At 35.7% G+C, this 14,468-nt stretch overlaps 1 protein-coding gene across 6 annotated transcripts in view; it reads left to right on the forward strand.

Moving 5' to 3' along the window:
• Positions 1–14,468, forward strand: part of ANKS1B (ankyrin repeat and sterile alpha motif domain containing 1B) — a 455,171-nt gene that overhangs the window by 47,819 nt on the left and 392,884 nt on the right. For all 6 annotated transcript variants that reach the window (XM_026865589.1, XM_026865597.1, XM_026865606.1 and 3 more), the window contains exons 2-3: positions 2,721–2,801; positions 6,740–6,896. In XM_026865589.1, the coding sequence (XP_026721390.1) occupies positions 2,721–2,801; positions 6,740–6,896 (238 nt within the window). The remainder of the gene's footprint in view (positions 1–2,720; positions 2,802–6,739; positions 6,897–14,468) is intronic.

The raw sequence follows: 14,468 nt of genomic DNA on the forward strand, positions 1-14,468 counted from the left end.
GAGCCATGGGCTGAGGCCAACTGTAGCAATTTCAATAAGGCCAAATGCCGGGGGCTGCCCTTGGGCCACAACAACCCCCAGCAGCGCTACAGGCTTGGGGAGGAGTGGCTGGAGAGCTGCCAGTCAGAGAGGGACCTGGGGGTGTGATTGACAGCCGGCTGAACAGGAGCCAGCAGTGTGCCCAGGTGGCCAAGAAGGCCAATGGCATCCTGGCTTGTGTCAGCAATAGCGTGGCCAGCAGGGACAGGGAAGAGATCTGACCCCTGTACTCGGCACTGGTGAGGCCGCACCTCGATTCCTGTGTTCAGTTTTGGGCCCCTCACTACAAAAAGGACATTGAATGACTCGAGCGTGTCCAGAGAAGGGCAACGAAGCTGGTGCAGGGTCTGGAGCACAGGTCGTACGGGGAGCGGCTGAGGGAACTGGGGGTGTTTAGTCTGGAGAAGAGGAGGCTGAGGGGAGACCTCATCGCCCTCTACAGCTCCCTGAAAGGAGGTTGCAGAGAGCTGGGGATGAGCCTCTTTAACCAAGTAACAAGCAATAGGACAAGAGGGAATGGCTTCAAGTTGCGCCAGATAAGGTTTAGACTGGATGTCAGGAAGTATTTCTTTCCAGAATGGATTTTGGGGTGTTGGAATGGGCTGCCCAGGGAGGTGGTGGAGTCCCCATCCCTGGAGGTGTTTAAGGGTCGAGGTATCTGGTGTAGTTGAGAATGGTCAGTGTTAGTTTAATGGTTGGACTAGATGATCTTCAAGGTCCTTTCCAACCTATTTGATTCTGTGAACTATGTTTTGGTTGGTTTTGGGGGTTTTTGTGTTTTGTTTTGCTTTTTTTAAATTAAGGCCTAATGCATCATGAATAATGTATGAACTCATGGATCTCTTGCATTTTGAAAAAAACAACCAAGAGGCAAATCCTAATAGCTGTAAACCAAAGCAAAGAAGCAAGCAAACCCAAGTAAATTAATATTCTGGTCATTTATAAATTTATTTTAAAATTTAAAATACTACTCTTTATACCCTTTTGGATTTTTCTTTTTTTGTTCTCCTATAAGCTGGTACAAATCAAAGGTAGAAAGTAGAATGCAATAAAAAAAAAAAAACTAATAAATTATTATGCAAAATTATAAAATATTGACAGATAAGGATTTCTTTTGTTTCTGTAGATATGGACAGCCCCTCTTTGCCATATAAATAACATCTGTTTATTATGGAAGAGTTATAATTTCAAGAAATTTTTTTACTATTTCATGAAGTTAAAATTATTTCTTTAACTAGAAAGATTGGAGTGACTTTCCTAGTTGGAAGTTGCCTTCTGTAGAAAAGAACATCTATAGACTTCTGAGCAGATTAAAAAAAAAAAATTACTGCATTTTTTGCTTCTTTGCAGCCAAGAAAATATTTCACTCCTGTTCTTTCAAGAAATTAAATTGCAAGAAGGGGTGAGGTACCCAGCACTTTGTAGCACTGGGTAGTGCAGAACACAGTGTGTCACACAAATAATTCTGTATTCATGCAGTACTACTTATGGGAAAACTACTGCTTAAATTTATGAGCTAATTAGTCATTTAAAGACACACAATGAAAAAGAGACCAGTCTACAACATCAGTATTCCATAGTTAATAAAATACAGATTCCGTAGTAAAGAAGTCTTAAAAAGCATATGTTAAGCATAGCATATTTTATTGTTGTAGATCATGAAAAATGTCAGTATGAAAAACTCTTTACCTGTTACCTTCAGATTATGTTCTTTAAAGTGCAGCACTTGATTCTAAGGTATGAAGTGAAGGGAGAATATGGCTTGCCAATGACTGCTTAACACTATTGGAATCTAAAGACAAGAGACTGTAATTCAGGACTCAATCTTGTGTCCTGGAAGTTGTTATGCTAATGAATGAAAACTGAGTTACAGAATAAAAAAATTGCTTCCACAAAGGATATAGTCAGGTTCAAATGTAGTTAGAAAGAAACCTGCTGGTACTCAATATGCCTCTGGTATCCAGTTTTCAGGTCTGGGTGATTGTTTTGGGGTTTTTTGGTAGATTAGCAGTCACATTTTTCTACTTTGAAACAAAACATCTCCTTTACTATTTTGTGAAGAGTCCATGATAGATTGTGAAACTGTTTACATGGAACATAATATGAAGCTAAGTGCTGTAAAATACAGAAAGATAATAAATGACATTTAATTTTTTTGTTAAACTTGTGGTTTATATATATGTTTTTTATTTTAAAATATATTTGGTTAATATGGGAGCTAAAATATCAGGCCAAGTAGAAAGAATGGATTTATTGTTCCTTTAGAGGATATCACTGGTTCTCACTAATCTTATATTTGCATGAATCTAGACTAACTGACCTAAAGTCAATGAATATATACTTGTGAAAAAAGTGCAAAATCAGATTATAGCCTCAGTGTAACTACCAGAGTAATACTAGGAGAGCAGATCCAATTGAAATGACAGAATAGTTATTAGTCTTTGAGACTGCCCTACATAAAGTTCATGACTTCTGTAAAGATGAATGTGTAAAATTATTTTTATAAATAAATTTTATTGGTATCAACATGACATTTGCTATTAAGTTCTTTTCAAGATAACTTGTCTCAAAGTTTAATCACACTTGCTGCAGAGATCTTTAGATTATTTATACCTTGAATTTCTGACATTTCTCTACTTGCCAAGCCCAAAATTAACTTTACAATTGTGCTTTACTTGCAGCATCTGGCGAGGACCAAATATAAACTGCACAGACAGTTCAGGTTATACTGCTTTACATCATGCAGCTTTAAACGGACACAAGTAAGTGCATCACACTTAGTTTTTATGTAGAATGGTGTTTAACTGCGTAATTTAAAAATATGTAGCATAGCTCTGAGATTTCCACAGAAAGTTGACAGACCCTGACTTACTAAAGTAATCTTATTTCCCATGGGATATATTAATATAAGATTTTTTGACACTCATTGATATCAGTATTGTAGCAATGACAAATGGGAAATGCGGTTTAGAAGCTATTGATTCTGTACTGGTTCTTCCAAATTCTTCCTCGACTTTGAGTAAATTTATTATTGTTACGGCTAGTGGTGACTCCAGTGTTTTTTAGCTGGTGGGAAATTGCAACAGAATATTTTGTGTGTGTATGTACACATGTAGTGCATTGAATGTTCAAGGAAGAAATGTTGTGAAATGAAAGACCAGTATAGATTAATCATTATCAAAGTAAAAGTAGCATGGTAAGAATATTTAGTAGTTATATACTTGAAAGCAAAAAAAAAGGTTATTACCTTGTGTGGGACCTCGTAGAGTTTCCCTCCCTGCTGTCCATCCAGGTTACCATATGCATGTCTCAACAAGCTTGGGGTAAGCTTGCAAAATCCCAGCTGAAGAATACTGCAGGTGAAGTGAGCTCTATGCCATTGTGTCAGTAAAAAAATGTGGAAACTTGCTACATATTTTGCTATTACACCTCCTAACTTGATCTGTTACCTCTGTTATTAGGTGTTGCCCCTTGCTGCATGTTACCTCCATTGTATTATCCTTCCAGCTGCATGTTTTTATTAAGGCAGAACAAGAAAGAAAGATTTTAATGAAGTCTATACAGTAAGGCTTTGGGTTATTACTCTGTGGGAGATAAGGAACTGATCAAAAACCAACTGCAATTAAGAGTGATTTGCACTAACAATGTGTTTTTGGACTGCCATATGATAACATATGAATTCATAATAATTATATGCTTAGTTTTCTCATTTCACAATTTATGTGTTCTTCCGTGGAAAAATTAAAACTTTAGGATGTGTCTTTTAATTGTATGCTAGAAACCCACATATTTTCTTTAGAACAGATTAATCTTTTGGTGAATATAGGTACAGGATATTCTGTTTCTGAATAAATAAATGAAGTTAAAATACTGTTAAACAAGAAATTGTGCATTTTCCAAAATTTCAGTTCTGTTAACAAGATTGAAAATCATCCATTAACATAGTTTACCTCCATGGAAGTAGGTCTAAGTTCTTAATATGGTCTATTAAACTCAGCCTGTTTTTAAAAAGGGAGAAAATCACATTTCTCTTGTTTGTTGTTTATGGATTGTTTTTTTTCCATTGCACATTTCTGACTGACAAAAGTCCAAGCCTTAGCTTGCAAAGACTGCTGGTTTTAAGTAGATGAAAACTGAGTTTAGTAAACCAATAGTTCCCTAGCAAAGTAAAAATATTGCTGTATAAACACTGAATCTATCAGATTTCAAGTGAATCATGGCAATATAAAATCCCCAAACCATACAAAAGCCAAATAGTGTTTTCATACACAATGTTGGCCAAACTTCTGCTGAAGTCAGAGAGAACTTCAAGATGTGCACTTACATACAGCAACACATATAACTGTAGCTTTTGAAAAGGTCGTAGCGGCCACTGGCTGCTATGAACCCTTACCTTCACAGCAAGGTAAGTAGCAGTTACTGACATCACATTTATAGCTTCTTATCTAAGATAAACTGAAATACATCATGAGATATTTAATGATAAATCATGATGGTTCAGGACCTGCTATCGAAGCCATCATACTGATCCTGCTACAGTGGTAGCACTGTCAGCAAGAGAACTGGACAGACAGCTCATGCTTGGAATTTTGTTAGTCACCACAAATTACAAATAGCTTTACACTCTGTTTCAGATTTGAAACTTGAAATTCAAAATCAATATTAGGCATAATCTTTTGACACAAGAGCCTTCCCATTTAGGAGAAGTTCTTGCCCTTTGGAAACTTTGGAGATTTTAATTTTTCATGCTTTTCATTGGGATGAACTTGAGAGATTTCAATTTTTCAGGAAAAGGGAGAATATAAGACTTAATGACCCCAGCAATAATTTGTGTCTGGGATACTTGTTGGACATCAGTGTTCAAGTCCCTGCTTGATCATTGTATGTGGTGAATTCTGTCCTTCATGGTTATTCTGAGATAGTTCTTTTCCTTTTGAAACTATTCTACTTTCTATAAGTAATTAAATCGTATCTGGGGCAGGCACTTGAATCTCAGTCTCCCTAAGTAATTTTACTTAGCCCAGTAATGTTACTGGGCTAAGGACTCTCAGTCTTCTTTCTGAAGAAGATTTATTTCTACAAAATGAAAAAGTTCTGACAGAGTGCTAAAAAAGACTTAACCTGGAGAAGTGTGATGGGTCAAGGCATTCTTGAAGGATGAAGGAGACCTAGGTTCTATTTTGTAGCTCGAATCTTGCAACAAACTTTTCCCAGTAGTTGCTGTATATTGTTATCTATGGATTTCAGTTGTGGAGGGGTTTTTTGCTGTTTTTCCCCCACTTAGTTCAATTTCTGTTTCCTTTGATTTGTGTCCCTTTTAAAACTACTCTGTATCTCTAGTCTTCATTAGATCATCTATTGCAAGACCAACTATTATTACACGAGAAGTCTCTCAAACCTTATTTGTACTCAGAGTTTCTCTCTGAAGTCACTTTTCTGGAACTTTGTGTGGCAAAAGTCTTTCTGTAGCGGAGCTGCACATTCTTGGTGTTTTCATGTTATTTGACCTTGTCAGGAGTAAGCAAAATCCAGTTTAAAGTCTCCCTCAAAGCTTAGATGTGACTGCAGTATATGATTTCTTTTTAAGACAACTGGGAGTTTCTTTTGACTTCAATATATTCACTATTACTTGCCACATTTTTCTCTCAATAGGCAATTAAATAAGGTCCCATCAAGGTTGGGAGAAAAATTGCCTCAGGATTTACCTTCTCTCAGAGCTTGTAGTTAAGGGCTTAGTTTTTAGTCATAACATAGGCTGCTTTGAGCTCCTTCCCCTGCCATGCTGATTTGAGCCAAATCAATAAGAGCCAGTGTTTCCATAATCAGCAAAAACATGAATAGAACTGTCACACTGGATCATAGATGCTATTAATGTAATAATTGAGAAGACAAATGGAGAGATAAGGCTGTTTACTTTCTGACATACTTGATAACATCATCATACCACACAGTTGATTTTTACGTTTAACTTTTGAAGTTCAGGAGACTGCTTGAAAATCAGGGATGCAATATACCAGCTTATATGAATCTTTCATTTAATGTATGATAAGCCACACTGAAAATACTGAAAGAAATATAATAAATCAAAATAAGTCACTTTTCTCCTCACTACTCTCAGGAAGCTGGATGTGGGAAACAAACAGAAGTAGTTAATCCATAGAAGATAGTATATATCTAACTAGACCATCATTAAACGGTTTCTTCCATCTTTGAGTTAATGCCTTAAAGAAGAAGAAAAATTGTTAATTAAGCCTTACTGAAGGAACCGTGTCCATAAATCTATCCTCTTGTCTTCCTGCCTCCAGAACTCAGAAATGATGGGGACAGGAGTACTTCTCTGCCCTTAGTGCTTGGAAGGTTTGTCTTGAGGGACATGAACATAGCCTGGACTGGCAAAGTCTAAAAATGATTACATGCCCAGGTGAACCTGTCGAAAGAAAAAAATTCAGAGAACTGATGATAATGTTGTTGATAGGTGTTCATAAGGAGTAAGAATTATTACAATTAGTAAAATTTTGGCTATGTTTTACTATCCATTTCATTCTTAGAAATTATTGGTCTTCATTTTTTGTAGCTGTTTCACTTGGAATATCTTTTTGTGTTATTCAGGGTAAAATTTTTGATAATATGCATGTTCATGTAAAAACTTAACAAAATAAGCTTTCTGTCAATTTTTTTAGATTTACTTACTGTTTTCCAGGGATATAGTTCTGAAATTACTTCAGTATGAAGCATCAACTAATGTGGCAGATAATAAAGGTTATTTCCCTATTCACTTGGCTGCTTGGAGAGGAGATGTAGACATTGTGAAGATTCTCATTCATCATGGGCCATCACACTCCAGAGTGAACGAACAGGTGAAGTGATAAATATTTGTGTACTTCATCAGAAAAGAACAGCACATATTCTTTAGGTCTGTCAAATTTATAGCCAATTTAAGAAAACAACTCCTTTCCATTGTTTCAGTAATTTCTTTCCTGAGACTGATAAAATCTTCCAATATAAGCATACCAGATATCTATCTTCTGGATGGACATTGACCTAAAGGATATTAGATCTTACAAGTATGAAAACTTTCTGCTTGTTTCTGAAAAATCATATGAAGACATACTCTAACTTATACGTATCAATGTAAATATCTGATGTAAGATCTGATGTAAATATACACTATCTTATACATATTGATGTAAATTTGCATAAATTCTGGGTCTTTGTTACTTTATTATGTATTAAATTCCTGAAAAACTTTGAGAAAATGAATACTCGGTATATTTTGAGTGTACTGTAAATGAACTGATATGCAGAGATAAATGACAAGCCAGATGGACTCTATGTGTGCATGTGCAGCGGAAAGGACACATAAATACTAGGAAAAAATGACAAGTATTACAGTTGGTAAGGGCAGGACAAGTATGTTGCATTCTGTTGTCAAACATATGGCAAACCTTCTGTTTCCATTCTTTATATTCTTATATGGTCCATTTGTAGAGTTAGTATTTTTAAATAGAAAGAAAGAAGGACATTTAAATCTGACTCTGTCTGAACTGCTTGAGGACTGGAAGTAGGCTATGAAATATGAGTGATAACCATAAGCAAGGAAGTTATCAGAATGCAAAGGTGGGAGTCAGCTCCAGATTCAGATCTAAATTTTAGTGTCTACATGGCCTGTATATGCACCGTTTTATTCCACAGAGATCTAATTGGTGTAATCATAGGAGCCAGCAGAGTTATGAAGGTGACCAAAAGTAAAGCTGGATTCATTTGTCCAGACACAGAAGTCCAGTACCTTCTGAGGCCTTGCGGTAACTGAGACATCTGTATGGGCCTGAAGGTATGGCAGAGGATGCTCAGAATTTCCATGTCCATGTGGAGTGGCTGATGGACTCCAGGTGGGGTACCCTACAGCACCTCAAATGGCAAAGTACAGTCTAACAAATGAATTGCACTCTCAGTGTCTACGTTAGTGTGGCTGGAAGGCAAACTGTGAGAAAATAAATGTTAGACCTAAATTGCAAAAACTTAACCAGTGTGACATGCCATTCCTTAAATAATCTGTTTGATACTTGGGGTTATACACTTAGCCATTGGAATCCATACAATAACTATGATATGAATATTAAGTATTAGTGCAGGAAATACAGGAAATTCTGCTGAAATACTGAACATGTGATTCTATACCCCACTGCCTCAAAAAATGATCTTATCACATCTCCTGCTGGTTGTACATTTTACCCAAAAACTTTATAATGGAAAATATGTGAGCAATTCTCACAATAAAATGTTGGACCTTAAGTCTCTTACGGAGAATTTTGATCATATTAAGCTTTGAAGTTAAACTCAAGCATACACAATTCTGACCTTGTCAATCCTGTGGTGTTCCACTCTAGACAGTGTCCAGCTTTATGTGGACCACTTTGCTGGCACTAACTTTCCCCTACTAATGAGCATTGTGTGCACAAATATTATCTGTATCATGGAATGAGGAAAATGCCATGTTGATATAAAATCATCTCCACCCACATATTCTTAAATAACAGCAGAGTGGCATCCTTACCCACCCTAATACCTATTATATATTCCTATGAGTCTACAAGTTTCTGAGGCTTTTGCTTATTTGCTGATAGGCCCTATAAGCCAGGTTGCTTATCATGGCTTTCATAGCTTCTCTCTGATCTGTGGAGCTGAAGCTATGGCTTGCAAGAAATCCTAGGCAATTTTTTCTTCCTTTCTTTTTTTCTGAGAGTTGGGGAGGAGGGTAGCCAATTTTCCTGACACAGTTTCACCACAGCAAATAATACACTCAAGTCAGACTTCTCTTTCCCCTTTTTTTTTGTAAGGATCACATTAAGAATTTCAGTTTAAGAAAATATTTTGTTCATTATTTGCAAATTAGTTGCAACAATTTTTAATATAGTTTTGTTTTTCATCTATTTTATTAAAATTCTATGTAAAAGAAATGCTTCTAAAAACTTAAGTGGAAGTAATGAACAAAATAACGGAAATAAATGAGAAGCTCATAAAGCATAAATGTATATTACAGGAATTAACGTATTAAATATGGTATACCATAAATTTATTGAACTGCATTCTGCACATATAGAATGTAGTTAACTAGCATCATAGGATCGTATCAAGCCATATCCAGCATCTAAAGCTCTGAATGCCCCCTACTGTTCCTATTATATAAAATTGAAAACAACAGGAAAGAGGCAAACAGTTAAATGACAATCATTGTATGGGGGTGGTGAAATGTAGACTGGCAACTCTGCAAACAGAAAATGGTTACAGCATAACAGTTATATAAGAATAATTCTATCACTGTTTAATGGAGGAGTCTTAGTTGACATGCATGATGTATGTTTTAAATTACAAAATATGGTGAAGTTACAAAACATGTTTAAACTTCATTGCTGAAGACTTGAAAATATGTAAATTATAAATTGAATGAGCTCAAGTAGTATGAGGTTGGGATTTGTTAGTAAATTAATGCCAAATAAAATGGTGTGCCGTTAACAGTCAGACTACTTACATGTTTATGTAAAGACATCTGGATAGCACAAACATTTATTATGGCTATTCTCATCATAGAATTACATAATTGATAAGAAATCCTAATCTGTGAAAAAATAAATAACATCAACATATAGGTCAGTATGTAGTGTTTGGTATTTTTTCAGGAAATCACACACTGAAAGGTGAATGACAGCAGGAATAAATATCAAGCCCAAAATATATATATATATATATATATAGAGAGAGAGAGAGAGAGTATGAATAGTGAAAAATTTACAGAAAAAATGTGAACACTGCTGAAATATCTTGGTGATGTTTTCTGTTTTGTGATTCTGCCTGTTCTTTATGCACATAGCACATATTTTTCCTTACATTTGTCTATTTAATGTACTGTGGAATTTGCCTGTGCATCAAATTGTAATTGTCATAAAAATCACTCACATTTCCTTAATGCAATTTGACACTTTTGAATTGTGAAGGAAAATAATTCAAGATGCATTCATAATATGGAAATATCTGACATCTAACTTTTACTGACTTCCCCAAATCATCAAAATCAAGCACAGACATTCTATGCTTCTCTCAGTGACACCTCAGGGACTTCCAGAAGTACAATTCAGTTCCAAAGTAGCCACCAAACCCAGAAATTTTCATGTTTTGCATTTGATGCTCCCCTTCCCCTTAAATTAGAGACTATGTGGATGAATTTCAGAATTTCCGTTGCAACTCTTATTATACTCTTTTTAGAAGAAAAAAAAATGTGCAGAAGCAATCCTTTTGATTTGAGCTAATTTCAGCAATAAATTTGAAGAAAACGTTTATTCGAAGTAGTGAATCAAATTACAGAATTATTTTTAAATTTTGTTTCCTCATAAGTAAAGGTGAATTTCAGTGGGAAATCAGTAGATTTGATTTTGATTCACACTCAGTAATTTGCAGCAGAATTTTTCCAAATAACTTTTTTTAAAATAGTCCTTTTGAAAAAATATTACTATATAAATCCAAGTATTCTCTAAATTATGGCATCTTTTAGTCATCATATTGTTCTTATATGGTAAAGATATTCATTAGAATATGTTCATAGCATCATAGTATCGTAGAAATGTTTGAGTCAGAAGGGATCTTCAAAGATCATCTAGTCCAACCCCCCTGCAAGGGACATCTTTCACTAGATCAGGTTGCTCAAAGTCCTGTCCAACCTGACCTTGAACACTTCCAGTGATGGGTCATCCACAGCTTCTCTGGGTGTCCTGTTCCAGAGTGTCTCTACCCTCATCATAAAAAATGACTTCCTTATATCTGATATAAATCTGCCCTCTTTCAGTTTAAAACTGTTGACGCTTGTCCTATCACTACAGGCCCTGATAAAAAGTGTTTCTCCATCTTTCTTTACAAGCCTACTTTATATATTGAAATGCTGCAATAAGGTCTTCCTGGAGCCTTTTTTCTCCAGTGTGAACACCACCAACTTTCTCAGTCTCTCTTCATAGGAGAGGTGTTCCAGGCCTCTGACTATTTTTGTGGCCCTCCTCTGAACCCGGTCTAACAGGTCCCATGTCTTTGTTGTGCTGGGGGTCCTGAAACTGGATGCAGTACTCCAGCTGGGGTCTCACAAGAGCAGAGTAGGGGGCGAGAATCACCTCCCTCAACCTGTTGGCCATGATTCTTTTTATACAGCCCAGGAAAGGATTGACTTTCTGGGCTGCAAGTGCACATTGCCAGCTCATGTCCAATTTTTCATCCACCAGTATCCCCAAGTCCTTTTCTGTAGGGATACTCCTAATTATTTCATTACTGAGTCTGTACTGATATTGGGGATTGCACTGACCCACATGCAGGACCTTGCACTTGGCCTTGTTGAACTTCATGAGGTTCACATAGGCCCACCTCTCAAGCTTGTCAAGGTCCTTCTGGGTGGCCCATCCCTTCCCGCTGAACTTGGTGTCACCGCAGACTTGCTGACAGTGCACTCCATCCCACTATCTATGTCATTGATGATCATATTATATAGTATTGGTCCCAGTACAGACCCTAGGGGAACATCAGCCATTACTGTAAAGTTCGTTAGGGATTAGAATACAGAGGCTTAAAATGCGCTCAGAAGGAAAAAAATAGAAATGGAGCAGGATAGGATGCAGTGAAGAATTTCAGTACCTCTATCAATTGTTGTAGATATAAAGAGAAACACGAAGAAACATAATAGTGTAACAGGGAGAAGGAACTGTCCAACTATGCTGTTTATGAGTATTTCTCCTCCTACAACTGATATTTCTAGTTTAAGTAAAATACTTTTAGTTTCACATTTCTGTTGCAAATAATTGTAAACTACTTGTATCTCTTAAAATAGTTTGATAAACTGAAACTTCTGACTTGATTGATTACATGACTTGCTTTCATTGGCAATTGCCCATGCACTAAACTTTCTGTGTTCATTTTTGATTCTGCACATCGCCAAATTTTATGGTATTATTAACTATATAATATTAGCATTCATACTACAATGGATAACTTTTGGAGCCACTTTCAGAATTTCATTCAGGTTCCACTGAAAAGCATCATATCTTTCCAAACCCCTTTTTATATTTGTTTGGTCTCATTAATGTTGGTTAGATACATTTGTGCAAATGCAGTCCTCTTTCAAAATTACTGTTAAACCCATTATCATTTCTGTGTTAAAAATCATCAGGGGTCCGGATGCCAAAAAATATTCCTAGACTTTTGGCAAACAGCTTTAGGCATTGGTGGAATATTAATTTGTGACAGGACAAGACCTCATGAAAGAAAAAAAAAATTCAATCAGGAATGGTAGGTCTTAAAAAAATCCAACAAAGTTAGAGAAACACATCCAGTGATACAATATAGAGCTTCTGTAAAATACCTAATAGGTTTGAACTCTCAGGTTTCTAGATTTTTTAATGTAAGCAAAGTTATGAATAATTTTTAATCTGTGTACAATTACAGTTGTAGCAGAATTAAAAAGGAAAATATTTAGTCTTGCCTTAAATGTTTCGATTTTTAAATAAGTTTTGAAAATACATCTGGAAATATGAGGGATGCCTAAATTATAATGCTTGGTTTTGTGTCTAAGAGAATACTTGATAAGGAAATTTATGGGCTTTTTATTTCTTTCATGACTTTTAAATTAGACAGGTTAATTGATGATGTGTGATAAGAAGGATGTCATTAGTTATTTTTCCACACAAAGGATGTGAAAAACAAAAACTGTGTACTGTGTAAAAACCCATTTCCTTCCTCAAAAAGAATGGACAATAAAGTCACAGTGTTGTTCCCAAGAGCTCTCTGTATTCTTGGCTGTGTTTCTGTTGTAATATTGTTCAGTCTTTGCCCTAGACATCCAGAAAAGCACTTTAATTCCCGCTGTAATTAAATATGGTGACATGCTACTTGCTGAATCAATCAGGCAAACTTATTTTTTTTCAGAATGATTAACTTAAATCAGTGGAACTTCTCAGGAAACTGTCTTCCTGTTTTAATAGATGAAGTCAGATCATCCTGAGATCATTCCTTTCTCTGTCATAGGTATATTGTTCCTTTATTTTTTCTCTATTTAATTCTTTAATCATTAAAGCCTTATTCTGTTTTTTTTCCTCTATAGTTGACTGTTCTTGAGTATATAGACTTTTTCAAACATAAATTCTGTTTCATAACTGAGGCGATAGCACAAAACATTTAATAAAAAAGCTCTTTATCCCTTACTTGACTTTGGGATTTTGTGACAAAGAAATGGCTTAGTGATTTAGGAAGTCTCCCTTTTCAAGTTCATCATCAAAATGCTTAGATAATAAAGGAGTTTAGCAATATTTGGAAAGGTCTGTAAAATCACTACTTGAGACATCATGGCTTGTACAGTACTTGCATGGAATTTATGAGCTTTAAAATTTGTTTGGCAAATATAAAGGACTACACAATTATGTAGTAGAAGTCCTAAATATACCCACTGTTTAACAGTGGCTTCACAAGGACCTACATGAGAGCCATTTATTCTCTTGATATCTCCTATACCTCTTGACTATCAGACTGCCAAGCTACAATACTTGTTTCTATAACATATTTGGTAATCTAGCCTCTAATCAATAGACCTTAAGATAAGTTCTGCATTTTGTGGTGGCAATATGTTCTTAGTACAACCTGCACTGCTGACCAGATGCAATGCTGTGAAGGCACAGTTCAGTTTGCAGCAACAGAAGTCTGAGTTCTGGCTGTATGTGGAACAGATTCAGAGAAAGGCTAGGAAATGTCAGGACCATGCTCATGAAGAGACCCATGTAACAAGTAACAAAGAAGATTACAAAACATTAAAAGCTGAATCCTAAGATGCCTTCTTTATTCTGAAAGAGGTCCATTTAACCATATGAATACTTGGTTAAAATATTATTAATAATGAATATTAGGGACTTTTATTCTTTTATTCACATACTATTGGTCTACTCTTCTCTTTTAATCTTATATTTTGTATGTCTTGGTTCTGATTCCTACATGTTTCTTGACTCATTCAGTCTTAGGGTCTGTTTTGTAGTTTCTAACGTAACAAAGTGTCTGAAATTTCTAAAAGGATTCTAGTCTTTTTCTTCAGCACTAGATGGGTTATTTAGACCTTGCATGTCAGATTTGGAGATCTAATTACTCAGTGGTGACTTGCAGGCAGACATTTGTGTTTTCATAGCAGGTTAACTGCTCACTGCAATGAATGTTAGTGCATAAACTCTCTGTACTCGAGAAAAAACTGTTTGCCTTTGGAACTGAAAAGGTAGGCAGTAGTACTAAATTATCAATTTCTTCAAGAATGTCTTTCAAATATTTCTTCAAAGCAATAGGTGATTTTAGAGATATGAGGACTAATGGTACCTTAAAATCAATAGAGTTACACCTGGGTTAGCTTTGTCTGCACAAAGGAC

This window comes from Athene cunicularia (genome assembly GCF_003259725.1).
Source record: "Athene cunicularia isolate RWA chromosome 1 unlocalized genomic scaffold, athCun1 chr1_part2, whole genome shotgun sequence".
Classification (NCBI taxonomy): domain Eukaryota; kingdom Metazoa; phylum Chordata; class Aves; order Strigiformes; family Strigidae; genus Athene; species Athene cunicularia.